Source organism: Chlorocebus sabaeus, chromosome 13 (assembly GCF_047675955.1).
Source record: "Chlorocebus sabaeus isolate Y175 chromosome 13, mChlSab1.0.hap1, whole genome shotgun sequence".
NCBI classification, from domain to species: domain Eukaryota; kingdom Metazoa; phylum Chordata; class Mammalia; order Primates; family Cercopithecidae; genus Chlorocebus; species Chlorocebus sabaeus.
Genome location: NC_132916.1, coordinates 86,406,189 through 86,434,089, shown reverse-complemented (window position 1 = coordinate 86,434,089; position 27,901 = coordinate 86,406,189). Strand labels below are relative to the sequence as shown.

General features: G+C 40.6%; 1 protein-coding gene across 1 annotated transcript; it reads right to left on the bottom strand.

Annotated features, from left to right (window-relative positions):
- On the bottom strand, positions 1–24,648 carry UBE2J1 (ubiquitin conjugating enzyme E2 J1). Its single transcript, XM_008006597.3, has 8 exons — positions 24,320–24,648; positions 15,551–15,624; positions 14,209–14,340; positions 12,030–12,114; positions 11,773–11,878; positions 8,265–8,394; positions 6,082–6,201; positions 1–2,924 (listed from the first exon to the last, which is right to left on the bottom strand). Exons 1-8 carry the CDS (start codon positions 24,348–24,350, stop codon positions 2,646–2,648), a joined length of 957 nt encoding a protein of 318 aa, XP_008004788.1. The 5' UTR covers positions 24,351–24,648; the 3' UTR covers positions 1–2,645.
- Between the last annotated feature and the right edge of the window lie 3,253 nt (positions 24,649–27,901).

The window sequence follows — 27,901 nt, the reverse complement described above, 5'->3', positions numbered from 1 at the left end:
TTAAAGTTGAGAATCTTGAAATTCATTTATTTCAGTAGAATAAAACAAGAAGCAGCATGAAAACATAAAGTGCTACATAAAAGTCCCATATTACATAAATTTTGAAAAGTTCATTGGCTTAAACAGTTACAGGTGAAACAGATTACGTATTTTTTTCAAGCATGCTAGTTTAATTACCTTGATATCTCATCATGTGCTATGTTGGTCAAAGAAAATGTCATGAGTTATCTAGATCTGAGGATTAAAGAAAGGAGTCCTCAGCCTTTACTTATCAGAATATACATCCAGTTTTAGCTGTATGCTGGAATTAAGGAGTTAAAGTAGGACTTTAAAGATAATAGTTTTATGAAGAGGCTTTTCAGTGGGGCTTGGACAAAAAGGGCCCCAAAGACCAATTTTGCTCATTAACCTCACGCTGGGGGTCCGATTGACAACTTAAGAGTTTTTAGGTAGTATATGTGAGGTAAAAGGGAAGAAGAAAATGGTGCCCCTTTCAGATGGTGCTTCAGGTGCTAAAAAATATCCCAACACAAACAAGCAGGTGGTTAGCTGACAGGTGAGGGAAGAGATGCAAGTCAGATAGCAAAGGATCTGCATGATGCAAAATCTTCTTGGCTTTTTATTTAACTCAGCAGAGAATGCAGCAGGATTGGCTTAAAGTATAGGTACACCCCATGGAAACGTGCAACAAGATCACATCGATCCAGAGGCTGGCTCAAGTTTGACTGAGGGGAAATGGAGGGAAGACTGTTCCTAGCACACAATCTCAGCAGGGGTTGAGGTGGTGGGGATTTCTTTCTTCTCCTATGACGCTACCTGGTTTTCCCAGCTGGGTCGGTGACTTCTTGCTAGGAGACCACTGAGCACTGAACCAAGGTTTCTAATATGTTTCAAATCAAGACTTGAGAATGTATTTTCTTACAGCAATAAAGTTATAAAATGGTAACCTATGATTTTCCTCATATAATGAGATCTTCATAAAGTCCTTGAGCTTTTTAGACTTTAACAAATTCAGCTACAGATATAAAAAATAATATGTAAACACTTTTAAAACGAAAATTTATTAAAGTTTAAGACAATTCTGTATTATATAATAGTATACAATATGTTCTTAGTTTAGATGTAGAAATAAAGGAAAGTTGTCTCTCAGATGAAAACAGAAATTGTGTCTGACAGTTAATAGAACGAAAGTTCCATAAACAGGAGTAAAAATTAAATTTGCCTTTAAAATGATTTTTTAAATTATTTCTCTTGTCCATAATTTCACTTAGTTAAAACCACATAAGGACTTTATGAATACCCTCCCCTATACTATTCAAGATATACATATGGGCTAACTTTCGTGGACTGATCTAGAACCTAAATACCATTTCCAATATTGTCTGACTTGTAAAAAACTTAACTTACAAATAACACTTTTGGAGCATAACCTATTTGAAAGCTTGGAACTACCTGTATTTAAAAATTAAGTCTTCATTAACAACACCCTCAAGAGTGCCCTCAGTGCTGCGAACCGAACATGCTGAAGGCAACGTTTTTCTGTGATTATATGGTCTCACCAGCCATTGTGATGATAATATCATCTACTTGTGGAGCTAGCTAGAACTAAGTTATATATTGATTTTTCCACTGAAAATTCCTTCCTGGGCTCTGACTAGGTGGACAATTCTAAGTAAAGGTTTTTCTAACTTCTATCAGTTACTTGGGCCCTGAGGTTTTCTATTAAAATAGTACACGAAATATTTCAATATTATGCATATTCCTGGAATAATTAAAATTTATACTGATTATAAAGCTAGGCATATAATACATCCCCAAAGACATACATTTCAAAGCAGAGCAAACATTCAAATCTTAAGATCCCCCCATTTAACTTCTGGAAGAAAATCAAGCATCTCCTGGCTTGGGCCCTTTCTTCCTTAAAACAAAAATCTATGGAAGACTGTTTTATTTCTTTTTAAACTTGTGGGTATGGCAGCAGGGGGCAGGGAGCAGTGATGATAACAGCATATCAAAGTGGTTACAAAGTACTCCCTCTTCAAGTAGTATCCAGTGACAAAGATGTGATCTCATTTCCTCATAAATTTTGACTGAAATAAAATGATTTTCACTGAAGAATGTTTAGGACACAAATAAAGTCACAGAATGAGCAATCCCTATAAACATCTCCTATAAATGACATTTTAAGGAAGCGACTTGAGTTTTGCTTTCCCTTTTTACCTCTTCTATCCCTATACATTCTACATACGTAGAAACAGTGTACTCAATAAGTGGTATTGAGTAACTAGTAATACTCACTGGAACTTAAAACATCATCTTTTATCCAAAAGTTTCAAAGAGCTATATAGGAAAGTATTACAAATTTACATAAAAAGAAGGTGAAGCATGAGAAAAAACAAGTTATTTCCCTGCAAAGCAGATCAGATAGCAAGACAAGGAACTTTGACTTCCGGTCCCTTTAAGCAGGACATAACTGCTAGACATAGTATGAATGTCTAGATATATTTATACTAAACTTATAAGGATCAAAAAAGGAATGAAGGGTAAATACAAAATAACTTTTTTGTAAACAATTCTTAGATTATACCCAATGAAGAATGTTTAATGAAGCAGTTGAGTCACAGCTCTTAAGTCACAAAACAATATTATAACTCAAAGTCAAATATGTATTCATTGGCCAGATATATTCGTCGGAATATAAGAGCTGCCAATGCCAAAGTCAGTATGACAATCAGTACAGCTGATCCGCCATGATCAGTGTGGGTGTCTCTTGGCTGGCGGCCCTGGATTCCATCTGGTGAAGTAGAAGACCTTCTCTGACTCTGCTGCTGGGCCCGGCGCTGTCGAGGGCTCATGGAGGTATTCTTAACTACAGGTTGGGTAGGTTGATGAAAGGATGCTGCCGAGGAATTCTGGACTCCATACTAGGAAATTTTAAGAAACTTTGTTTGAAACTGGCAAATAAGTTTGTAAATATACTTGTTATCTATCCAAGAATACACAGAATCTCAGAGGACAACATATGACTAAGGGCAACACTACCAAGAATGATTGTTACTAATAATATATCCCTTGCGGGGCATCTACATTTAGGTTCAAAAAAAAGTCATAACTTAGGACAGCTTTTTGACCTTTTAATAGTTTTATTAATATATTTAGAAAAACAATCCCTTAAAACATTGACTGTAGATGATATTTTAACACATACACTTAATGAAAATATTTATATACATATAATGTTTTAATTTAATTAAAAATGTCAGATGCCTTTTGTCTCTATTTTTTTAATCTTTTTTTTTTTTTAAGAGATGGGATCTTGTTACATTGCCCAGGCTGGTCTTGAACTCCTGGGATCAAGCGATCCTCCTGCCTTGGCCTCCCAAAGTGCTGGGATTATAGGCGTGAACCAATGTGTCCAGCCTCAGATGCCTTTTGGATGGTATATCACTGACTAAAAATCAAGTGCCTTGATATTATAAAATTCTAAATTGTTTCCTATTTAAAACAATCATACAGCACTTTAGGAAGTTGAGGCAGGAGGACTGCTTGAGCCCAGGCATTTGAGACCAGTCTGGCCAACATAGTGAGACACTATCTCTACAGAAAAATTTTAAAACTTAGCCAGATGTGGTCATGCCCACCTGTGGTCCTAGTTACTTGGGAGGCTGAGGGAAGAGGATCACTTGAGCTCAGGAGGCTGAGGCTTCAGTGAACTATGATCACATGCCTGCACTCCAGCCTGAGCAACAGAGCGAGACTCTCTCTTAAAAAAAAAAAAAAAATCACATTCTTAGTTGTCCCTAGTGATACATATATATTTATACATATAAATTTTTCTATAATAACCTAGAATAACCAGCATGTGTGAGGGAGTTTTGCTTTTTAATATAAAAAGAAATGGCTTATTCAGAACCTTGATCCCTGCCCTGGGAAAAGGAAAAAACCTGACAGACTGCAAAAACAAAACTGCCATCAGTGTTTTTCCCATTTCTACATTTCCCATTGCTTTTTGATGCTAAAATATCTGCATCAAAAAGCAACAGATGGCCTGATATTATCTGCTGTATTTAGAGTTTTGGCAATCTCTTGCCTCTCCTCAAGGCTAATAACAACAACAAAAAAAATCATAGCTTATCTGGGATTTGATGTATAACATCTCAATTAATTTATATTACACTTAATGTAAAATAACCACCCTTAGCCAAACCAGGTTTCAGTTACTTTCATAGTAGTCAAATTATATACTCATACTCTGAGAGAGTTTATATGTAAATATAATTAAAAACTTAACTTGCAATTGTAGACAATTTATTGCTTGTTGGTATTTTAACCAAAAATGGTCTCAATTAATGACCTATGTCTATGAACAAGAATTCTAAGTTTTATGTATTAAATCAAAATGAGAAATACTACTATAATAACATCATTATTTGTACACTCTAATTTACTTAAACTTCTTGATTTACTTAATTGTATTCCTAGCATTTTTTAAAAGTACCAATCCTAAGATTCATTCATTCAGTCAACAAATAAACACTGACAATCTACTATATAGAAGGCACTAAGCCAGGCACTGGGGATACAGTGGAGAAGTTGAAAGAGACCCCTGATCTTCACAGAACTTATATTCTGGGAAGAGAGACAGACAATAAATAATTACAAAGTAAATTACAACTGGAATAAGTATAACTGGAATATGTAACAAGGGAACATAACATAGATTGAAAATACACAAAAGATTTAAATACATCACAAACATTAGGAGGCTGTCCTAAAAGGTGAAAGAAGATTACCACCTTCCTTTTTGTAATAGAATGCTTCTATTAAAAAAAAAAAAAATACAAAAACTATGAAATAAAAAGTAATTAGAAAGCTTTTTAAATATTTTGAACTAAAACATATTGACTTTAAAATTAATTCATTATTTTCCCCTGCGATTCATAAAATTACACTGGGATCACATAAAAACGATTTAAACTCATCCCGACACACTTTTTTCTCAGAGCTCCATCTTCAGTCCCCCTAGACTACTACCCTGTTCTTCTTCAACCAACTTTTCTCTGCCCAGCTTATTCTCTGAACAGAAGAGACTCACTCAAGTCTATTCAGTCCCACTTTATGTAAGTTATCTGCTGGGTAAAGGGCAAATCTATATTTGCCCAACTTCTATTTCAATTTTCCCTCACCCTTTAAAGTCTTCAATAAACTGGAGAAACAACAACAAAAAAGATGTGACTACTTAACCAAACAATCTGTTACCAAAAAAGACTTCAAAAGACAGTTCATCTTTTAAATACAGGAAGGAAAATTATTTTTTCCCGTAATCCTAATTCTTTGGCACCAATCCGGTCATATTTTTTAAATCACTCTCTGATCACCTAGGCCAACAGGCACAACTAACAACACCCATAGCATTCATTCTTTTATTCAACAATTATTTACTGGACACTTACTATATACGAGGTAGCACTGTCCAACAGAATTTTGTGATGATAATAATGTTTATGTCTACACTGTCCAGTGTGGTACTCATTAGCCACATGTGGCTACGGAGCACTTGAAATGTGGTTAGTGTGACTAAGGAACTGAATTTTAAATTTTACTTGATTTTGAGTCATTTAAATTTAAACGTAGACAGCTGCATGTGGCTGGTGGCTACTGTGTTGGACAGAGCAAGTCTAAAGCAAATTTTTGGCTCTAGGACTTTATTAAGTCAGTATCTTAATGCAGCTGAACAATCCTGCCAAAAATAGTGTCCATTCAGAAAGTGGCTAACATATGGATATTTTGTTTTATTCAGTCTAACACTATATTAAAATTAACTTTTCAGGCAATCATAGAATTCTGAAGGGACAAGACAAAAATTATTTAATCCAGCCCCATTTAACAAAAAAAGAAAACTGAGGCCAGAAAGCATGAACAACTTGCTCAACATAATATAATTCATTAGAGGGACTGATGAGTTAGAATCCAGTTGTTAAGAGAACCAAAATTTTCAGATATTTGATCTAGTATCTTCTCCTATTGCAAACAATGATAATGATAGAGACATACGTATATATTGAAAGATAAGAGCCATACCGATGTACTGGCCGTAGCACCCTGGAATGTTGTAGGTATATCATCTTGTAAATCAGTTAGTGAAAAAGAGTGGTTTAAGTCTGACTCAGAAATAGTCTTTCCAGATGAATTGACTTCTGCCTATAAACAAGATAGGCCCAAGAGCAATGTTACAACAGGAAACATACACAATCTACAACCTGCTAAATCCCCTCTGTTGGATTTAATTGCTAGTTTAACATCTATTATCAGGCAGTTAAGCACTGAGCACTCTTGTGTCCAACACTGTACTAGGTATCATAGGAAGAAGCATGAACAACACCTGTTCTCAAGAAGCCATTACTTGATAAGGGACAAAACTAACACCCATGGTTCACAGTCCACAATGCTAAAAAGCACTCAAAACTCAAGGTTTTCTTGGTAATTTTTAGGCAAAGCCTGATATGAGCTGATGTGAAGCTATGAATAGTCTTTATCCCACATTAGTGTAAACATTAATCCCACATTAATGTAATATTCTCAGATTTGCTGAGGAAATCCTAATGGATTTGATTATGAGGTGCTGCCCCAGATCGCACGGCAGGTTAGTTAACATATGGTATAGTAAGATCTTTTCTTAAGTCTAAAAAATTCTCATGTACAAAACACATTTGGTCCTGAGATTTTTCAGAAGCAATTTTAAGTGTAATAGGAATCCTCAGAAGGAAGAAAGTAAACATGTTCTGAGCTACTCCTCCTCCAGGCACTACAATAAAAGAGAAGGGAACTGGACCTGGAAAGACGGACAGTCCATAGAGAAGTGGACAGGGAGGAGGAGAGAGCATGCTAGCATGCTGCTTAATGCAGGTTGACATTTCTGTGAAGCTAATTAAATTCCAGGAGGATTAAATACTTAATACTTTATATATGTATGTATGTATGTATTTATATTTTTTTGAGACAGAGTCTCACTCTGTCACCAGGCTGGAGTGCAGTGGCACCATCTCGGCTCACTGCAACCTCTGCCTCCTGGGTTCAAGCGATTCTCCTGCCTTAGCCTCCCAAGTAGCTGGGATTACAGTCGTGCACCACCACACCCAGCTAATTTTTTGTATTTTTAGTAGAGACGGGGTTTCACTGTGTTAGCCTGGATGGTCTCAATCTCCTGACCCCATGATCTGCCTGCCTCGGCCTCCCAAAGTGCTGGGATTATAGGCGTGAGCCACCGCACCCAGCCAATATTTTCAATAATTAAATATTTAATACTCAAAGTATTAAAATACTATATAATCCTATGGTTGGGTAAAACATATACAGAAAAAAGGGATATATAGGAGGGATGCCAAATTAACAGTAGCTATTTCTTGAGGGTGGGATTATGAACGTCATTTTCTTTTTCTTTCTTTTTCTTTTTTTTGAGACGGAGTTTCACTCTTGTTGCCCAGGCTGGAGTGCAATGGCGTGATCTCGGCTCACTGCAACCTCCGCCTTCCAAGTTCAAGCAATTCTCCTGCCTCAGCCTCCCAAGTAGCTGGGATTACAGGCATGCACCATGACGTCCAGCTAATTTTGTATTTTTAGTAGAGACGGGGTTTCTCCATGTTGAGGCTGGTCTCGAACTCCTGACCTCAGGTGATCCGCCCACCTCGGCCTTCCAAAGTGCTGGGATTACAGGGGTGAGCCAACATGCCCAGCCATCATTTTCTTCTTATTATCTATATTTTCTGTAATAATAACTAGAATTTAGTAAGCACCAGGGACAGTTCTGAATGCAACCCATGTATTACATATATTAATTCAATCCTCACAACAATCCTATGATATAGGCACCATTATTATTTATAGATAAGAAAAAGGCACAAACTGAGTGGTTAATTAATACGTATGACATCATACTACTACTAAGCAACAGAGCTGGGATTTGAACCCTGGCATACCAGAGTTCAAGTTTTACTCACTCACTATGCTATAAAGCTTTCATGAATGTAGTTAGGAATTCTGTAATAAGAAAAAACTTCCATGCCAGTATTAAAACGTTTCATGTACCCTATACATATATACACCTACTATGTAACCACAGAAATTAAAAATTAAAAAATATGAAAAAAGAAAAACATTTGCAAATGTTATATTGTAATAGAACTGCATTGCTTTCCTTTCTATGCAGAATCCAGCAGTAAACAAAAGGGCTACAAGATTAGAATTTATTTAAGAATTTATAGTACCTTAAAACTGATTTGCCTAGCCAGTTCTTTGGCTTCTTGGTCAGCTTGGCTCAAATCGCTTCCAGATTTTAAAGGCAACAGGACATCCTTCATGGCAGAGCCACATCCTTCACAACAGAAATCTTGTGATCTGGTAGAAAACAATTTTTTAAATGAAAATAAATCAAATAGTTAAATGTTCAATTCCCTCTTACTGAGACACTCAAATGCTGAATCATTAAACTTAAAAGAAAAGAACACTGGAAAATTCCACATCACATTTATTCACATGCTATGAATTAGACAATTAATGTAATAATTATAGTCCTGAGACAAGTAAATCTTAGGCTGGCTTTAAAAAAATCCAGGGCTCAGATCCTATTTTTTCCAATAAACTATCTAAAGAAAAATAAGTTTTATATCTATACAATGAGAAAATTGTCTATCATACAGTCCTTGAGATCACATATAACAAAACTATTTTAAGGCTGTGAAAAAAGTCCTTTAACAAGATCAAATTATCTGTTAGCAGAAATATATATAAAGCAGTAAAGAAACCAATTAAACACAGAATTTACAGATATTTCTAGGAAAAAAAAAACCCTCACAAATAGAGTATAACTTGAAAGACTTGGGAGAACTTGCAGAAAATCCAAAGACTTAATTTATTACTGATTATATATTAAGTAGAGACTCAGGATATGTCTGTTAACTAGACTCTTTTTTGTTGTTGTTGTTGTTGTTGTTGTTGTTGTTGTTGTTGTTGTTGAGACGGAGTCTCGCTCTGTCGCCCGGGCTGGAGTGCAGCGGCCGGATCTCAGCTCACTGCAAGCTCCGCCTCCCGGGTTCAAGCCATTCTCCTGCCTCAGCCTCCCGAGTAGCTGGAACTACAGGTGCCCGCCACCGCGCCCGGCTAGTTTTTTGTATTTTTTAGTGGAGACGGGGTTTCACCGTGTTAGCCAGGATGGTCTCGATCTCCTGACCTCGTGATCCGCCCGTCTCGGCCTCCCAAAGTGCTGGGATTACAGGCTTGAGGGAGTATTTTCTAAAATAAATGTGTCTTTCCATTTTTCCCTTTGTATTCCAGATATAGTCAAAACTTCCTTGAAGTTTACAAGAGTCATTATGTGGATATGAATTACTGAAAGTAAACATGCATTGGGCCGGGCGCGGTGGCTCAAGCCTGTAATCCCAGCACTTTGGGAGGCCGAGATGGGCGGATCACGAGGTCAGGAGATCGAGACCATCCTGGCTAACACGGTGAAACCCCATCTCTACTAAAAAATACAAAAAACTAGCCGGGCGAGGTGGCGGGCGCCTGTAGTCCCAGCTACTCGGGAGGCTGAGGCAGGAGAATGGCGTAAACCCAGGAGGCGGAGCTTGCAGTGAGCTGAGATCTGGCCACTGCACCCCAGCCTGGGTGACAGAGCCAGACTCCGTCTCAAAAAAAAAAAAAAAAAAAAAAAAAAAGAAAGTAAACATGCATCAAAATATATATTGTTACATTGTTGAACTTCTTTTTAAAAAATTGTTTTTCATAGTACTTCTAGTTCTATTAATTCAAAAACCTTAGGTCTTAAAGAACATGCTATTTAAAATTATGAAATATCATATAAACAAAATATATGTAAAAGTAGCAATAATTTAGTTTTTCTGTTTGTTTGTTTGTTTGTTTGAGACAGGGTCTCCTCGTTCTATCACCCAGGCTGGAGTGCAGTGGTGCAATCATGGCTTGCTGCAGCCTCAACCTCCCAGACTCCAATGATCCTCCCACCTCAGCCTCTTCAGCCTCCCAAGTAGCTAGGACCACAGGTGTGTGCCACCACGCCCAGCTAATTTTTTTTTTTTTTTTGTAGAGACAGTGTCTCCCTATGTTGTACAGACTGGTCTGGAACTTCTAGGCTCAAGTGATCCTCCTGCCTCGGCTTCCCAAAGTGCTAGGATTACAAGCATGAGCCACTGTGCCCAGCCTAATTTAGTATTTATTGATGAGTATTTCTTGTTTTACCAGAAGTGGCACTGTTGTGCACACGCCTTTGAGAATTGGTTATATACAAATTATTTGCTTCAAAATATATTCACTTTTAACTGAGTCAGATGAAACTTAAGGAGAGTGTTTATTTTGAATGTATTAGTTTATCTACAGTGGTAGCACACTACCTTGGTTGAATACAAAATCTCTTTGTTTTTTTGAGACAAGGTCTCAACTCTGTCCCCCAGGCTTGAGTGCAGTGGCACAATCATGGCTCACTGCAGTCTCAACCTCCCCAGGTCAAGCAATCCTTCCACCTCAGTCTTCCAAGTAGCTGAGACTACAGGCACGCGCCACCACGCCCAGCTAATTTTTGTATTTTTTTTGTAGAGATGGGGTTTCACCATGTTACCCAGGCTGGTCTCAAACTCCTGAACTCAAGCAATCCACCTGTCTTGGCCTCCCAAAGTGCTGGGATTACAAGTGTCAGCCACCATACCCAGCCCAAAACAATTTTTTAAAAGGTTTCTATTATAGACTGAGAATCTAGAATATATAGTGAGAAGCCTAGAAGAACAAGAACTCCAGTTTTGTTTTGTTTTGTTTTTTTACCTTGCACATGAAATCAAATGGATAAAAGCATCTAAATTGAATGAAAACAAATACTATGTATTCAAAGTACATAGTGTAATCTATCAAGAGTTGTACAAATAAAGTACATGCCCAGAATTTGGAAATAAGATTTAAAAAGAAAAGTTGCTTATAAGACCAAGAAGTCTACCAAATCTTCCACATGCTAAAATCTAACTATTTGATTTAGCAAATACCTGCAGAGGGCCTACTCTGGGGTGTGCTAGGGTAAAATATGCTATAATTTAATTAGCATAATATGTCTGAAGGGTGGTAGGCAGCAGACTCCAGAGAAGAAAAATTATCAACATCAAAAATTAGGTATCAGCGCTACTCAAAGAGGGGCTACTCTGAACGGAAGGACTGATCTTGGTTATAAAGACAAAAATGCATCTGCACCTGAAAAAAACAGAGAAGGCATCACTTCTCTGTGATTGCCACTGGGCAATCACAATTTGATAAAGAAAATCTCTGTTGCTTTATTCCAGATCACTTATTAAGCACTTGCTATGAGCTAGATGCAAAGATGGATAAAGTGGATTCCCTCCCGGCCCTCAAGGGGTTTGTAATCTTGTGGAAAGCTACAAATAATTGCTCTGGTTCTTTTCCATCTGTAATTCCATATAAGTGGAAACAAATGACTGGTATTGTTTTCCAGGAGAATATATCTCCCACTGTATTAAAAAAAATAGTGAAATAGTATCAACTACTTTTTAAGACTAGATAGCATTAAATAAATTACTTAGATTCTGGTCACTCCAAGGAAATTATTACAACTGAATTTCTAAAAGAGCAAAACTGAGATAAGATCCTGTAGCTACAGTCACTCAGAAAGTAAGTCACGTAGTAAGAGGCAGCCCCTACCTCCTAATAGCCATTACCCTGAATACCATTCAGACCTCAACAAGAATGAAATGCAAAACTTACTTTTTGGCAAGTGCTCTTCTTTCCTCAGGAGTGTAATCTAGAGAACCTATGGCTCCCTCTCCTTTTGTTGGCATAAACCCAATGATGGCTAATAATGCTGTCCTTACTGAAATAAAAAAGTAAATATCAATCTAAATTGCTTTGTAAAAGCAACTGGGTTTATTCTGGAAAAAGAAAAAAAAGAGAGTATTATACTTCATAACTATGAATTGACTGAAGTTATAAGAGATTTATATTCACTATAAATTAACACTTACTACTCCACGAAGGCTGCCAAGTTTCAGGATGATGTCCTGAGATGCTCAAACAAATTTTCTTGCCCACTTCAAATCGTCCATTAGCCTGAGGAATAAACAATACATTTAGAAAATTAAATACATGTGTTTAATGTTTACACTTTCTAGGTAAAAATATACTATTTATATATAATAATTTTAGAGATTATTTTTAAAATATTTTTTTAAAAAATGTAACCTCTAATGGGGCACAGATTTTTTTTGTCCTTATAGACTCCAAAAATACTTGCTGGATGCTGAATAATAAAAGCTGTTTTTAGAAGGTGTTTTACAGCACCTTTTGAAACTGAGTTGCACAACTGAAATCTAAATAATTAACACATAAAGTTTTACTGGCCAGCGAAGTGGCTCACGCTTGTAATCCCAGCACTCTGGGAGGCTGAGGCGGGAGGATCACTTCAGGCCAGGAGTTCAAGACCAGCTTGAGCAACCTAGTGAGACACTGTCTACAAAAAAAGAAAAAAGAAAAAGAAAGAAAATTAGCCAGGAGTGGTGGCGTGTGCCTCTAGTCCTACCTACTTGGGAGGCTAAGACAGGAAGACTCCTTGAGCCCAGGAGTTCAAGGCCACAGTGAACCATGACTGCATTGCTGCATGCCAGCCTGGGTGACAGTGTGAGACCCTGTCCCCAAGAAAAGAAAAGAAAAAAAAAAGAAGAGAGGAGTATCAGCTAATACTTGTTAAGCAGCTTCTGTATGTCAGGTACTTTATGGTGTGATTACAATTACCAAACACAAAATTCCTTTTGACTGATGAGAAAACTGAATTTTAAAGACATTATGTAACCCACCCATAGTGTAACGGAAAGAGCACCAGTCAGAATCTAGGCCTACTGGCTCTTAAACAAATGCTCTCTCTGTTATACAAAATAGAGGTAAAAGCAGCATTAATTTGGTATTTATTGATGAATACCTGTTGTTTTACCATTTGCTACTCCATGTGGGTCAGATGTTTAACTTAGATAGAACAGGATGAAGACTGAGAAGAAGCAGTGAGATTTCTCAAACTGATCTCTGAGATTGGTGTAGTTTCATGTTTCAAGAGGGCACTATGTGTGGAACGTGGACTGCAGCAGGCTACACTAGAGAAAGGATGCCTTGGAGGTTACCAAAGAGAAAAATAGGCACAGCTTAAAGTGGTAACAGATACAGAGAAAGGTTTTGTGTTTGTTTTTGCTTCTTTCAAGGTTAGGGGATAATTAAACATAGTTAAAATTAAAGGAAATGAGAGAAGAAAAGCTTAACAATTAAAGAGGAATTAGATCAATAGTTTTCCTTGGCCGGGTATGATGGTGACTCCTGTCATCCTTGCACTTTGGGAGGCTGAGACGGGAGGATTGCCTGAGGCCGGTAGTTCAAGACCAATGAGACCATGTCTCTACCAAAAAGCTTCTTAATTAGCTGGGCACAGTGGCATGTGCCTATAGTCCCAGCTACTCAGGAGGCTGAGGTGGGAGGATTGCTTGAGCCCAGGAGTTTGAGGCTACAGTGAGCTATGATTGGGCCACTGCGCTCCAGCCTGGGCAACAGAGCAAGACTGTGTCTCTAAAAAATAAAAAGTTTTCCTTCACATGAAGAAAAGACATGTAAAGTTGGAGAGAAAGAGAGAAATTCTGAGATATAAATAGTAATAATAATGCTAACACTTATTGAATACTCTGTGTCAGACTCTATTCTAAGAGCTATACAATAAGATATTGATACTTTTCATCCCACATAAACTCAGTAAGGTAGGTATCATTATTCTCTTTGTAAAGATGAGAAAACTGAGGAAGAGAGTGTAAGAAAGGTGGGAAGTTGAAAGAGACAATGTGATTACAAGGTACAATAACATTAGCTAACCTTTAGTGAGTACTTATGAAGTACCAGATGTGTATGCCCAGCGCTTTGCATATATTAATTCATTGAATCCTAACAACCATGATGTGACATTTATGCATTCAGTTGTATCATTTTTACTTCTCAGATGCATCAGTTTCCTAGGAATTATTTTGGAGAAAAAAAATTGTAGTCCCAGGGCCTGGACCCCAAAAGCAAAATTATACTGTTCTATTATTTCTTAATGAAAATGATTTGCTTACTATATTTGCAGCTACCAGGAAGAGTTAAGTCATGAGCATTCTAAAAATCCAAAATTCTTACCGTTAGGAGAATAATGCTTGGTGGTTTCATGGGATACTCTGGTGGCAATACTATCCGCCCATGATAAACTCCTCCATCAAAATCGGAGTCTGGAGGCCCTCTAACCGTGAAGTGCCATTCAAAAAGGTTATCCTGAACAAAAACAATAATCCACAAGGAATTAATAATATTAAAAAGTTCGATCATTTTATCTGAATATCAGAAATATTACCAAGCAAGAAAAACTAAATGCTTTATATTATTGCTAGTATAGTTTCTAATGTATGAGATGTCTTGAGAATGTAAGTGATAAATTAAATTTATAAGTGAAAGCTACTTAATCTAGCTTTCATGTTCCATTGAGCTAAAATCTTTTATAATAAACACATTAAAAATTTCTGAGTGTTATATATTCATAACTTACAGGTTTAAATTAGAAATTAATCCTTAAAAGAATAGCAAATTATTATAATTATATAATCAAAAAATTACTATGTTTGGGTTATTTTAACAAATCTTTAAAAATTATCCCTTATAGATACCTAAGAGCTTATTTATAAAATGGTAATATTAATATATTTAATGTCATCTTACAGTTAATATGTACTTTTCAGTATACAAAATACTTGCACTTAATCTATATTTTTATTCCCACTGTTACCATGAAAACCTGCCTGAGTATATTTAAATGCCCTCCTTTTACAATGAGAAGACTAAGAGAGGTAGAGATGCTTGTACAAAAAGCCTTGAGTAGCTACGGAGACCCATCAAGAGGCTTCCAAACTGTAAAGTATCTGGGGTTCTTTCCACCTTCCCTCCCTCAGACTCAAGATCTAACCTCGGCTGGGTGCAGTGGCTCACACCTGTAATCCCAGCACTCTGGGAAGCCAAGGTGGGCAGATCACGAGGTCAGGAGTTCCAGACCAGCCTGACCAACATGGTGAAACCCCGTCTCTACTAAAAACACAAAAATTACCCGGGCGTAGTGGCATGCAGCTGTAATCCCAGCTACTCAGGAGGCTGAGGCAGGAGAATTGCTTGAAGCCAGGAGGCGGAGGTTGCAGTGGACCGAGGTCACGTCACTGCACTCCAGTCTGGGCAACAGAGCGAGACTCCACATCCAAAAAAAAGAAAAAAAGATCTAACCTCAACTTAGCATCTGAGACCCATTTTACAAAGACCACAAAATCTGTTTCTTCTAAAGTGATTTGGAATGGCTAATGAAATATTCAGGAAATACAGTGAATAAAATGTCAAACTACATCACACACATCTGTAATGACTCAAAGCAATGAAGAGCAATTTTAAAGAATTTGTTTTAAATACTAAAATCCATATGAAGAACATGGAGATAGAAACTAACCTCTAAAGGTTGCGCATGGTAATGATCTGTTGGATCTTTCAATTCTGCCGCTTCTTTCATTAAACGCTTAACAGCTAAAATAAAATTCATAAAATAGAGATATTTAAAATATACTTTTCTGAATGATTAACACAGACTTACAAGCCTAATGAAAAATGTGTAGAGAACTAGTGCAAATGAGCATATGGCAAAGGTTTAATTATAAGATGATGGGAATAAATAGAGGGGGAGAGGAAGGAAATAGTTGCTAGGCATTAACACTTTAAAGAGTTACATATTAAATATATAGTGAAGACACTATTTTTATTTAATAAGTACTTATACATACTTCCTATACGGTGGTATTTATTGAAGTGCTTTTACAGACATTAATAACTCATTTAACCCTTAATACAACATTACTAGATAGGTATTATTTTTATCCCTATTTTCCAGATGAAGAAGCCGAGACACGGAGAGATTATATAATTTGTTCAAGGTCACACAGTAATGACAGAGATGGGATTCCAACACAGGCAGTTTGACTCTACCCTATTACAATATCTTTATTAACAAAAAATGTATCATCTGGATCTCATGCTCGGTGAACAGGAAACACCCCTATATCCTCCACCTCTTGGGACTTTCCATCCACTATCTTGCATTAAATTAACGGACTCGCCCCTGAATTCACTGACTCTCCATAGCCCTGATGAAATTCCTTCTTGAAATGATTCTTCAGCTTCACTAAAACCTCCAGTCCACTGACCCCACAACTTTCTTCACCCCTCCTATACTTATATTCATTTTCCTCTTTATTCACACCCTTGGCTCTTAGGAGTCCCTCTTTCATGCTCCCTTAATAAAATCCAACCATGCCTGACCCAACCCAACTATCTTATTTGGTGTCTACACCCAAACAGCTGAGCATCACTGAAAGGAGGAAAAAAAGTCAGAGAGGCTGGTGCAGTAATGCCATTATGAGTCATTACCAACAACCTCTACTGGGATACAATGCCACCTACTGTCCCCACATTTCTCTAGTAAGCCTTCAGCCTACTCTTTCCACCTAGCACTCCAAGATTATTTTCCACCTAGTCTAATTTCTCCTCTGTTTCAGTTAATGGCAGCCAGCTTTTTATCTCCCTGATGAATGACTGCTAGCAGGAGCTGCTCAGATGCCTATCACAATCCACAATCCTATCTGTATCTGCACCCTTTGTCCTCTATTGGCTCTCAAAATTCAATCCTTTGATATGCGCTCTGGATCCCAACCCCTCTCATCTCAAGCTTCTGGTGCTAAAACATGTCAGGATACTGCAGTGGGATGGCTGAGCCAGGGAAAAGGCTTCTCAAAACTGTGTTTGCAACCACTGTTGCAGTTCAAAAGAGAGGTGTGCACCAGATGCTGGGAGGACAGGCTGGGCATCTAACTTTAGAGCAGATGGAAAAGAAAAGGAGTCAGGTACTGACATGTGAAAAAAAAAAAAAAAAAACAGTAGAAACTACCCAGGTAGATCTGAATAGGAAGAGGTAATAATAAAAGTAAAATGTGTAGAGGCACAGGTTGGAATGGTATGGGGAGAGAGATTAACCGAGAAGCAACCCCTACACGTATATACAACCACAACGGTTTGGTATGTATCAGGACTTTTGCATAAAATTTCATTTGAGGCCAGGCGCAGTGGCTCACACCTGTAATCCTAGCACTTTGGGAGGCCAAGGCAAGTGGATCACCTGAGGTCAAGAGTTCAAGATCAGCCTGGCCAACATGGTGAAACCCTGTCTACACTAAAAATACAAAAATTAGCCAGGCATGGTGGCAGGCGCCTGTAATCCCAGCTACTCGGGAGACTGAGGCAGGAGAATCGCTTGAACCCAGGAGGCGGAGGTTGCAGTGAGCCGAGATCGTGCCACTGCACTCCAGCCTGGGCTTCAGAGACAGACTCTATCTAAAAAATAAATAAATAAATAAATAAATAAATAAGGCTGGGCGCAGTGGCTCACGCCTGTAATCCCAGCACTTTGGGAGGCCAAGGCAGGTGGATCACCTGAGGGCAGGAGTTTGAAACCAGCCTGACCAACATGGTGAAACCCCATCTCTACTAAAAATACAAAATTAGCCGGGCGTGATGGTGCATGCCTGTAATCCCAGCCACTAGGGAGGCTGAGGCAGGAGAATCGCTTGAACCCGGGAGGTGGAGGTTGTAGTGAGCCGAGCTTGTGCCACTAGATTCCAGCCTGAGCAACAAGAGCGAAATTCTGTCTCAAAAAAAAAAAAAAAAAAGCAAAACCCTCCAGGCTGGAGGGCAGTGAGACGAACACAGCTCACTTACTGAAGCCTCAACCTCCCAAGCTCATGCGGTCCTCCCACCTTGCTCTCCCCAGTAGCTGAGGCCACAGGCATGCACCACCATGCCTGGCTACAGCCAGGGTCCCACTGTCTTGCCCAGGCTGGTCTCAAGCAATCCTCCTACCTCAGCCTTCCAAAGTGCTGAGATTACAGGTGTGAATCACCATGCCTGGCCAAAAAAAGGTTAAGTTACTATCCTACCTCATAATTATTAATATTCTTTTCCATTTCTTACTCTGAACTAAGTCCCTATATGCAGAGACTTTGTTCACTGGATCATCAACTATTTATTGAGTTCCTACTAGGTACTGGATGGTCAGCTTCATGCGTCAACAAAATATGGCTTTGGTCACTACAGACTTACGACTGGGAGGTGCAGTCAAAACAAAACAGCATGATAAATGCTATATTTGAAACATGGACATACTGAGACACCCTCTCCCTCCAAGTCTAGAGACTGGGCTTTGGTCAATTCCTTGAACACACTTTACCTCCCCTCCACTCTTGGCCTTTCTATAGAGCTTTCCTCAGGGCCCAGGCTGCTCCGGCCCCATCCTCCACCTCACCATCTAGTCTGGCTACCCTAGACCTTTAAGGAACTTATCAGGAACGTCTCTATGACACCTTCCCTTGTCGCCACCACCCCCACCCCACCAACAGTGCTTGGAGATTCCAATCTGGGCAGCTCAAAATCCCTGAGGCGTCCTAGGGAGGGGTGGAGACTAGGAATGCTCTCTGAATTACTCTGATTAGATTTAGAAACCACTGCCCTAGAGACCAGGTTGAGTCTCCTTGCTCTATGCCATCATAACACTGTATTTTTCCTCTTATGAAGTTCATCTCACTTGTAATTACTTTTTTAATATCCGTTTTTCCTGCTAAGCAATAGTAATGACAGTGTAGCAGTACAGTCTCCTCAGGGCTTAGCACATGGTAAGCACTCAAATGTTAGTTGAATTATATTTTACTATCTTCTCTCAACATAGCTCTAAGAATCCAAGTAAAGGCAATGATTTTTCAACTTAATAAAACAAAATCCTTCATTCAAAGAAAGCTTAATGAGAACCCCACAGGTGAAACAAAAAGCCCAGGGCCGCTTTGGTTGCAGAGGCCAGTGGAAGGACCTGCAGGCTATTTCCTCCCCATCCTTCCATTTCACTCCTGAAGGGATCCATGGAACAAGGATGGAAAACCCTGCTTTCAAGCCACATAAACCTATCATTCCTTTAAGTTAATATTATTAGATAGAAATACAATTACGGAAGCTGTTATGAAGTTAATTAGTTTGGAGAAGCCAAAAAGATTGTTTTTCCTTCATTCCTTGTCAACTGGCTGAACTCAATAATGATTAAGCTGAAGTCAGATTTTATGTCATTCTATACCCTTATCACATTTTCTCTGCCTCTCCCCTACTCAGCTCACCTAAACAGAAAAGAAGAAGATAAACACTCAAAACTTGTACCTGGGTATTATGAGAGATGTAGAAAGGGTCAGAATTGTTATAAGAATGTATCTGTACCAATCCTGTAAAGGAACAATCATTAACGATCATTGGTTCAACAACTAAACAGCTGATTTTATTAGTTCCTAAGTCACTCAAGCACATATCATGTAAGAGCTAAGGGCATGTAGCCAAGAGGTGAGGTTAGTCTCTTGTTTCCATAATCTATTTTTTCCAAAAATAACATATATTATGAATGCTTCAGTGAAAAGGAACAGGGACTCAATTTAGAGCTGCATTGAAATTCTGACTCTGACATTTTGTAGCTCTAAGTCCTTGAACAAATCACTTGATCTGATTGTGGCTCGATGTTTAATCTGTCAATTAAGAGTCAATAATTTCTCCACAAAATTCTCCTTTCCTTTTCACCCCTCCTTCTTGCCCAGGCCCTGAGTTATTAAGGTTGAAAATGGACTGGCATATAAGGCCTTCTCAATGATTCTTCCTAACTCAAAACCATGCCTCAGCAGATGTCGCTGGCCTTATGGTATGGCTCCCTGGCTCCTGAGGAGAAATACCAGTGTTAGGAAACAGTCGCCGTTCAGAATGCTGCCTGGCAACCGGGCTACAGCATAGTCTGCCCCTCCTGATACTCCATCTCTTGCTGCTACATGGCTAGAGAGGAAACTTTTTTATTCCAGCTCCTCTCCTACCTCTTGGAAAGGTTGTTCCATGGAATCCTTTCTCTGTGGTGAGATAAGATGTGCCAGGAAATGAGGGGGTGGCCCCTGGATGCCTGCTCTTGTTCTTCCTTCTTATAGAGGCCACATGGGCACTCTGGAGCTATGCTCTAGGTGCTGTGGGCCTAGGCATTAGCATTCTTCACACACCAGGGCTAGCTCACTAGGCTCACATTGGGGTTTGTATCCAGCTAACAATAAAGGGATCTTCTACAGGCCACTGCGTCCTGTATATGGATTTCTCTTGAAAAGCAATTGATATTATCAATTCCCAAAGCATGAATGAAATTCAGGAGACAGGTATATTAAGGAAGGCATGCTCCCTAACTGCCTCTTCCTGCTCCCATAATGAACGCACTTAAGTAAATGCCTACAGAGTGATGTTTCTGCCCAGGAGGACCCTGCAAAGGTATCAGTTCAACAAACATTTAAAGAATGTCTGAGTGTTGGAGATAAAAGAATGACCAAGACCTGCTTCTTGTCTTCCATAACATTGAGTAGAGAAAGACATGAAGATAATTACAACACAAGTGGTAATATTGACCAAGTATTTATGTACAAGTATATATAGGAACTACTTTAGTCTGCCTAGGGGAGCTAGACAAGGCTGAACCTTAAAGCTTGAAGAACTATAGGAATTTCAGATGGATTTCAAGGAAGGCATTCTAAGCAGAGGTTCCAACGGGAACCAAAGCATGTAAGTGAGAAAAGCTACTCCAGCTGGAGAGTCATTCAGGCAAAATGGATAGGTAAAAATGCAGGCCTGGTACAGTGGCTCTCACCTGTAATCTCACCACTTTGGGGAGCCAAGGTGGAGAGAACACTTGAGCTCAGGCATTTGAGACCAGCCTGGGCAACATGGTGAAACTTTCCTCTCTACAAAAAATACAAAAATTAGCTGGGCGTGGTGGCACACACCTGTGGTCCCCATTACTCGGGAGGCAGAGGTGGGAGAATCGCTTGAGCCCAGGAGGTTGAGGCTGTAGTGAGCTGTGATGGCACCACTGCACTCCAGGCTGGGAGACCCTGTCTCAAAAAAAAAAAAAAAAAAAAGAAAATGCAAAAGAGCATAAGAATGTGGACAATGAGGCTGGTGAGGAAGGCCAAGGTCAATCATTAGGCCAAGCTAAGCAGTTTACTTTGAACTTTATCGACAGCTATCAGAAAGCTACTGAAAATTTTTCAATTTGAGGGGTAATCATTTTTTGTTTTAATTGATTTGGTGACAACAGTGACTGATTAGATATATGTGTTTGTGTGGTGTGTTGAGTTGTATGTTTCAGGGCAGGGATGGAGCAAGGAAGCCGACCAAGAAATAAAAAATGACTCCCATAGGTGCCTGAGTGCTGTCTATCCATGGGATATGAAATATTAGGGTAAACTGCAAGTTTAGGGGAGGAGAAGAAAACTATGAGTTTCGTCTTTATACTTGTAAAGATTTTTTTCGCTTTATGGGAAATAAAGATGAAGATGTTGAGTCACCATAAGTTCTGTGTATCTATAGCTTAGGAGAAGGGTCTGAGTTGGACATGAAACCTTGAGTGGATTAGTGTGAAGGTGCAGTTGACACCAATGGCATGCACAGGTTACTCTTAGACTTCTGGTGGAGGCAGTGGGTACTTTTGCACCAGTCTCTTATACTCCCATCACCTGCTGCACATGTCAATGGCCCCCTGATGAAGAAGCTGCCAAAAGAGGTGCTTTATACACATCTCCTCACTTTGTACTATAAGACCCTACTTCCTTGGCCAGAGCAGACCCAAACACGGGTCAAGTAAATTGATCCATAGACAACTACTGACAGGTTAGTCAGAGGCTTTGAGGTGATCCTACACAATAGCTCTACCCACAATCACAAGTCCATTCCAAAAAACACCATAAAGGAAAAAGTTTCCCCACCTATGAAATGAACAAATTTACTATATCCACATGCTACTACACTGGCCCTTAACCAACTATCTGTATTGTCTTCACTTAATCTTTCCACTCATACATCAAAGACAATCCCACATCAGATAAAGAGTAAAAGATTATGTCCCTCCCATTGTGTGGCTGTTTTTTGTTTGTCTGGTTGGTTGGTGTTTTACATGTGTGTGCACCCTGCCATACACAGGAAATTGGAGTTTTCAGTTGCTCCCCTTCACACAGGCATTACTCTAAAAATAAAACAGGACTGAGAATGAAGCAAAGGAAGGAAGTATTTTCACAATGCCTCCCAGCATTTTCAGTAAGTCCCATATCTCACCCAATTCAACTTCTCCATGAACTCCAAATAATTCACACATTAACAAAAATAGATTTTTAAGAAGCATTTTTTTTTTTTAGAACCGCAACACTATCTTTGAGGAAATGAAACCAAAAAAAGGAAGCAATTTATGACACAGTTAGAAGCATGTCAACCAAAGCTCAACCAGCTGACAATAGTTGACATACTTTGGAAATGTACAAAATTCTGGAGAATTTTAAAAACGTATCATCATAGTATGAAGTCTAACCTATCGAAATCGAGCGACGTTTTCTGACAGCAGTCTCTTGGGTTCCACCAGTTCTCCATTCCAAACTGCACTGCCACTCACATGTGCATTATCCTCTGGACCTTTCACTGAGCACCTCTGCTGTCCTAAGGAACCATGTGACCAGGAAGCCATCATACATTTTTACCCAAACAGTTCTAGTTCAATCTACCACAATGTAAAGAATTCAATCATTTTACCATCTACCTTAAAAATTAAGCTTTTCTTTCCCTCTTTCTCTTTGGTCTTTTCTTCCTCCCTCCCCACCCCGGGGTTCTTTTTGTTTTTTGTTTTTGTTTTTGTTTTTTTAGATGGAGTCTCGCTCTGTTGCCCACACTGGAGTGCAGTGGTGTGATCTCGGCTCACTGCAACCTTGGCCTCCACGGGTCAAGCCATCCTCCTGCCTCAGCCTCCCGAGTGGCTGGAACTACAGAAGTGCGCCACCACCATGCCCGGCTAATTTTTGTGTTTTTAGTAGAGATGGGCTTTCGCCATGTTGGCCAGGCTGCTCTCCACCTCCTGGGCTCAAGCCTCCCAAAGTGCTGGGATTACAGGCATGTGCCACCGTGCCAGGTCTTCATCAGATTTTTTTAAGGAGTCAGTGGCCCCTAAAATATTATGACCAATTCTACACACTTGGTCACCTAAGGACATTTCTGAGCCTGACAGCACTCAGGCTAACAAAGCTCCCTTCAATCAATATCCTCAGGCTTTTCTGGGGTTTTTGCATATTCTGAAACCATACAAAAAACCCAAAGATTCACAATGTCAGCTCTTTCCATAAGGATTGTATTCTTGCTAATTCCTACTGAGAAACAGCTTTTTTTGGAAGGAAATGTTAAGCAACGCAAAAGTTAGTGAAATCACTAATACCCTAGAGTTTATCATGCAGAGAACTGTGGAGTTTCTTCCCCCTGACAAAATGTATCAAGGTACAGATAGAAAAAATACCATTTAGAGGATCCAATGATTTATTTCAAGCCTGTTTCATTAAGCTGAGAAAGCTAGTTGCTTATCTTTATAATGCACCAGAAAGTAAAGGCTAGTATTGCTGGGACTGCTTGTGTAAATAAAGCAGGATCATTAAATGCAGGAAAGGAATCGCTACGACTGAAGCCAGATATGTTTCATATTAGCCAATCTGGCAAAAATCAAGGTTAGCTCTCAAGAACAGGGCTCAACTAGGTGTTTTTTGTTGTTGTTTTGTTTTTGTTTTGTTTTGCTTTAGCTCTACAGTTAACTGGTTTAGTTACAGAACATTTCCTTTATGTCTGTAATTGCATTCGCCCAAGTGCTGCAAATAGGATGTTTAAACGACCAACTCCTCAAATGTGAGTAAATCAGCCGGCTAATAGAAGTCCACTGACAGCGACGGGGAGGGAATTAACGACGGTGTTCAGGATGCAGGTACGGCGAGGAGGTTGTTGACTATAGCCCACCCACATCACCTTTACACCTGTTCTCAGGGATGAGTTTCTGACCCAGCTCTAAGGGACCGGACGAAGACGAGAAAAGGGGGAGGCTGGGTCTGCGGGGCGCTGGCCGGCCGGGGGATTGGCAGCGGGCGTCCGCCCGGCCACCCCGCCCTGCGGCCTGCACTTCCCGGGCAGGCGGCGGTCTCGCGTAGAGCGCGAAACCAGGAGCTGAGCCGCGAGTGGCGCCAGACGTGAGGGCACCGCGGCGACCGCCCCGGGGTCCAGGGTCACTCCGCCCTCCTAGCCCAGGGGCCCCAGCCCTGCTCACCCGGACTCTTCAGGTTGTAGCGGGTCTCCATGGCGGGTCGCTGGCCTGGCTCCGGCCTCCCGGGCAGCTGCCACCTCCTCTCCACGCGGCCGCTGCCCAGGTCTCAGCGCGGCTCGGGCGGACGGGGCCTGGCCGAGGAGCCTTGGCAAATGCCGCCCAGTCCAGCCCGGACTGCGGGCGGGTAGCAAGGTTGAGTGCTGGCGAGGCGCTGGCTTCGCGATGGCGCCGCCTCCTCCGCTGCGCCCCCGCCTCCCTGAGTGCCTGGCAGGCACCGGCGCCGGCCGGGGCGTCGCTGAACCCGGCGCCCGGGCTGGAGGTCAGCCTCCTCCGGTAGCCGCAGGCCCAGCCCCGTCGCGGCCGCCCTGCTTGCGTCACCCGCCCTCGTCCGGGATTTGTGAAGTTGCCCTGACGTGGCAGTAGCTTCGTGGCGGTCGGTCCCTACCCAGCCGCCGCCGGCCCCGCGAAGCCGGCTTCGGGAGCTGCAGGAGCGAGCGGCGTCCTAGTCCTCTCGTCCCGGCCCCCGGAAACCGACCTTCCGCCGGACCCTCTGGGGTCCGTCCGCAGGCGCTGGCGGGTTTCACCGAGGAACGGCGCGGCGCGAAGCGGCTCCGGCCCTACCCGCTGTAGGCGAAGTCTGGGATCCCCGGGCCCTGGAGAGCTCAGAGAGGGCGCCGGGCTCCGGCTGCAAAGCTGTCCGCAGCCGGCTGCCCGCGCGCGGTCCCGCGGGGTCTGGGAAGGGCTTTGTTTTTAGATCCAGTCGCTGTTGCGGGGGGCGGGAGTTAAGTGAGGAGGGGGAAAGCCAGTGATAAGGGAATGGAATAGGAATTTGTTTTGTTTTGTTTTGTTTTGTTTTGTTTTTGAAACGGTGGCACCGCTCTGTCGCCCAGGCTGGGGTGCAGTGGCGCGATCTTGGCTCACTGCAGCCTCTACCTCCCGGGCCCAAGCGATCCTCCCACCTCAGCCTCCAGCGTGGCTGGGACCGCAGGTGTGTGCCATCACGCCCGGTTAATTTTTTGTATTTTTGATAGAGACAGGGTTTCACCGTGTTGGCCAGGCTGGTCTCGAACTCCTGGACTCAAGTGATCCGCCCGCCTCGGCCTCCCAAAGTGCTGGGATTACAGGCGTGAGTCACGGCTCTGGCTGGAGTTGGATATTCATAACAGTTTTTTTTCTTGGGTAGTGTGTTAGGTGCAAGACACTGTTTTAGGCATTGCAGGAGTTTTGGGTTTTTTGGTTTGTTTAGATGTAAAAGTTGTCAAAAAGAAAAAAAGGAATTACACTGAATTTGAGGGAAAGCATACAAATATGAAAGGTTAAACTTCAAAGGACTCACATCCTGCTTCATTGTCCAATGTGTGGGATCGAGAGAGAGGACTGAGTTCAAAAGACTTAAGGAGTAGGGACTTACCTTACCAAAGGAAAGGAGGGAGGGATTGGGAAGGTGGGGCGGATAGAAAGGGTTAATCAGGTTGGGCAAGTTTTATTCTGTTATATAAAGATATAAAACTCTTAAATTTGATTTGTTTTCTATTGTTAATCTAAATCTGAATTTCTTGGTGAAATTGGGAGGAAAAAAGTGAAGGGTATCTAAAATTAGATGGTATCTTTTAAACCATTCCCTGAGGTTGTTTTCTGTATAGTAAACTGATAATCTGATTGGCTGAGATATGCAAACAAAACCAAACTCCAATGCTGTTCCATTCATTCATTGTGTTGAATCTTCAGATATATCTAACACTTGACACCCTCTCCTGTCACAGCTCTACAAAAACCCCTAATTTGTGCAATAGGCCCTACCACAGCAAGGCCTGCAAAGCAGGTGCTGTATATAATGCGCTCCTATTTGATAGCTGAGTACTAGAAGCCTTTTGCTATTCAGCCTCCAGGTCCATCAATCTCTGGGTGCAGTTGTCTTCTGGGGCTCTCCTTTAGCCACCACCACCTCCTCTGCTCCCTGGGGCTCTTCTCCCACTGGACTGGTTCAGTAGGAATAACAATCTCTCCTTCCTTGGTTAACAACAATAACAATTTATTGTGGACATGTGCCCATAACAATTTAATTATGGGCATATATCAAAGCTTAATTACAATCATGCTCCAAGATCAAAGCCAATTCCAAAATTTCTCTCAGCAGAGACATTTACAGAGAAAAGATAAGTGGCCGGCCAGGTGCAGTGGCTCGTGCCTGTAATCCCAGCACTTTGTTTTGGGAGGCCGAGGCGGGCAGGTCACCTGAGGTCAGGAGTTGGAGACCAGCCTGGTCAACATGGCGAAAACCCGTCTCTACTAAAAATACAAAAATTAGTTGGGTGTGGTGATGCGCGCATGTAATCCCGGCTACTTGGGAGGCTGAGGTAGGAGAATCGCTTGAACCCAGGAGGTGAAGGTTGCAGTGAGCCGAGATCAGCCTGGGAGACTGAATGAGACTCCATCTCAAAAAAAAAAAAAAAAAAAAAAAGGCCGAGGTGGGTGGATCACTTGAGCTCAGGAATTGGAGATCAGCCTGAGCAACATGGTGAGACCCATCTCTACTAAAAATATACACACACTCAAAAATTAGCCGGGCATATGTACTTGTGGTCCCAGCTACTCTGGAGGCTGAGGAGGGAGGATCAGTTGAGCTCTGGGGGATGGGAGAGGAGAAGCAGGCTGCAGTGAGCCATGATCGTGCCACTGCATTGCAGCCTGGGTGATAGAGTATGTCTCAAAAAGACACAAAGAGAAGAGTAATTTTATTTAAAGGTTACTAAATTCTTGACTGACAGTGGGTGGGAAGGGAGCTCATTTCCCCAGAAAATTTCTTATCCAAAAATTACTTATTTTTTTAATCTAGAACACTTACTTCTTCCAAGAAAAATTTACAAATTATATCAGGCAAAGGTTCAATCCCAGATCAAATTTGGGGTAATTTTTCTTTACTTTTGATGATCCTAAGGAAAACTCCTTTGTTTTTCATTTCAAGATTTTTTTTAATCCTTAAAGCCGACTTCGTAGCTAACAAAAATTACAAAACATGAGGTTTAAAATGTTTCAGAATCTTAGAAAAATCTTAGAACCACAATCCTTGACCTGTGTAATTCATCTTTTCCTTAGTTAGGAACCAGAAGTTGTTTGAAGTGCAAGCCCTTTCCCCACCACCATTTGCATCCTTGTGCAAGGTCTGGACTATAGTTTTTTAGCATCTATTGTGTATCAGGCACTTGACATAACATCAACTCATTTATTCTTCACAACAGCCCTGGAAGTGGTGGCACCAATTATTTATACCTATTTTACAGATGAAGATAATTGAGGTCTCAGAGAAATCAAGTATCTACTTCTCAGTTTTTTCAACTACAGATTATTATCTTTCTGGCATATGATTTTTTTGTGTTAATGAGAGGAATTTTTCTAGTTTTCATCTATTTCTTGATTTGGTTTGAATACTTTGAAATATATTTTATAAAGGTTCTTAAAGCTTCAATGACTTATTCAAAAAAAGCTTCAATGACTTATCTAGAAAATGAAAGAACCCTGATTCAAGTCCAGGTCTTCTGACTCTGAAACTTGGGTGTTTTTGCTACACTAAAAAGGAATCAGGCT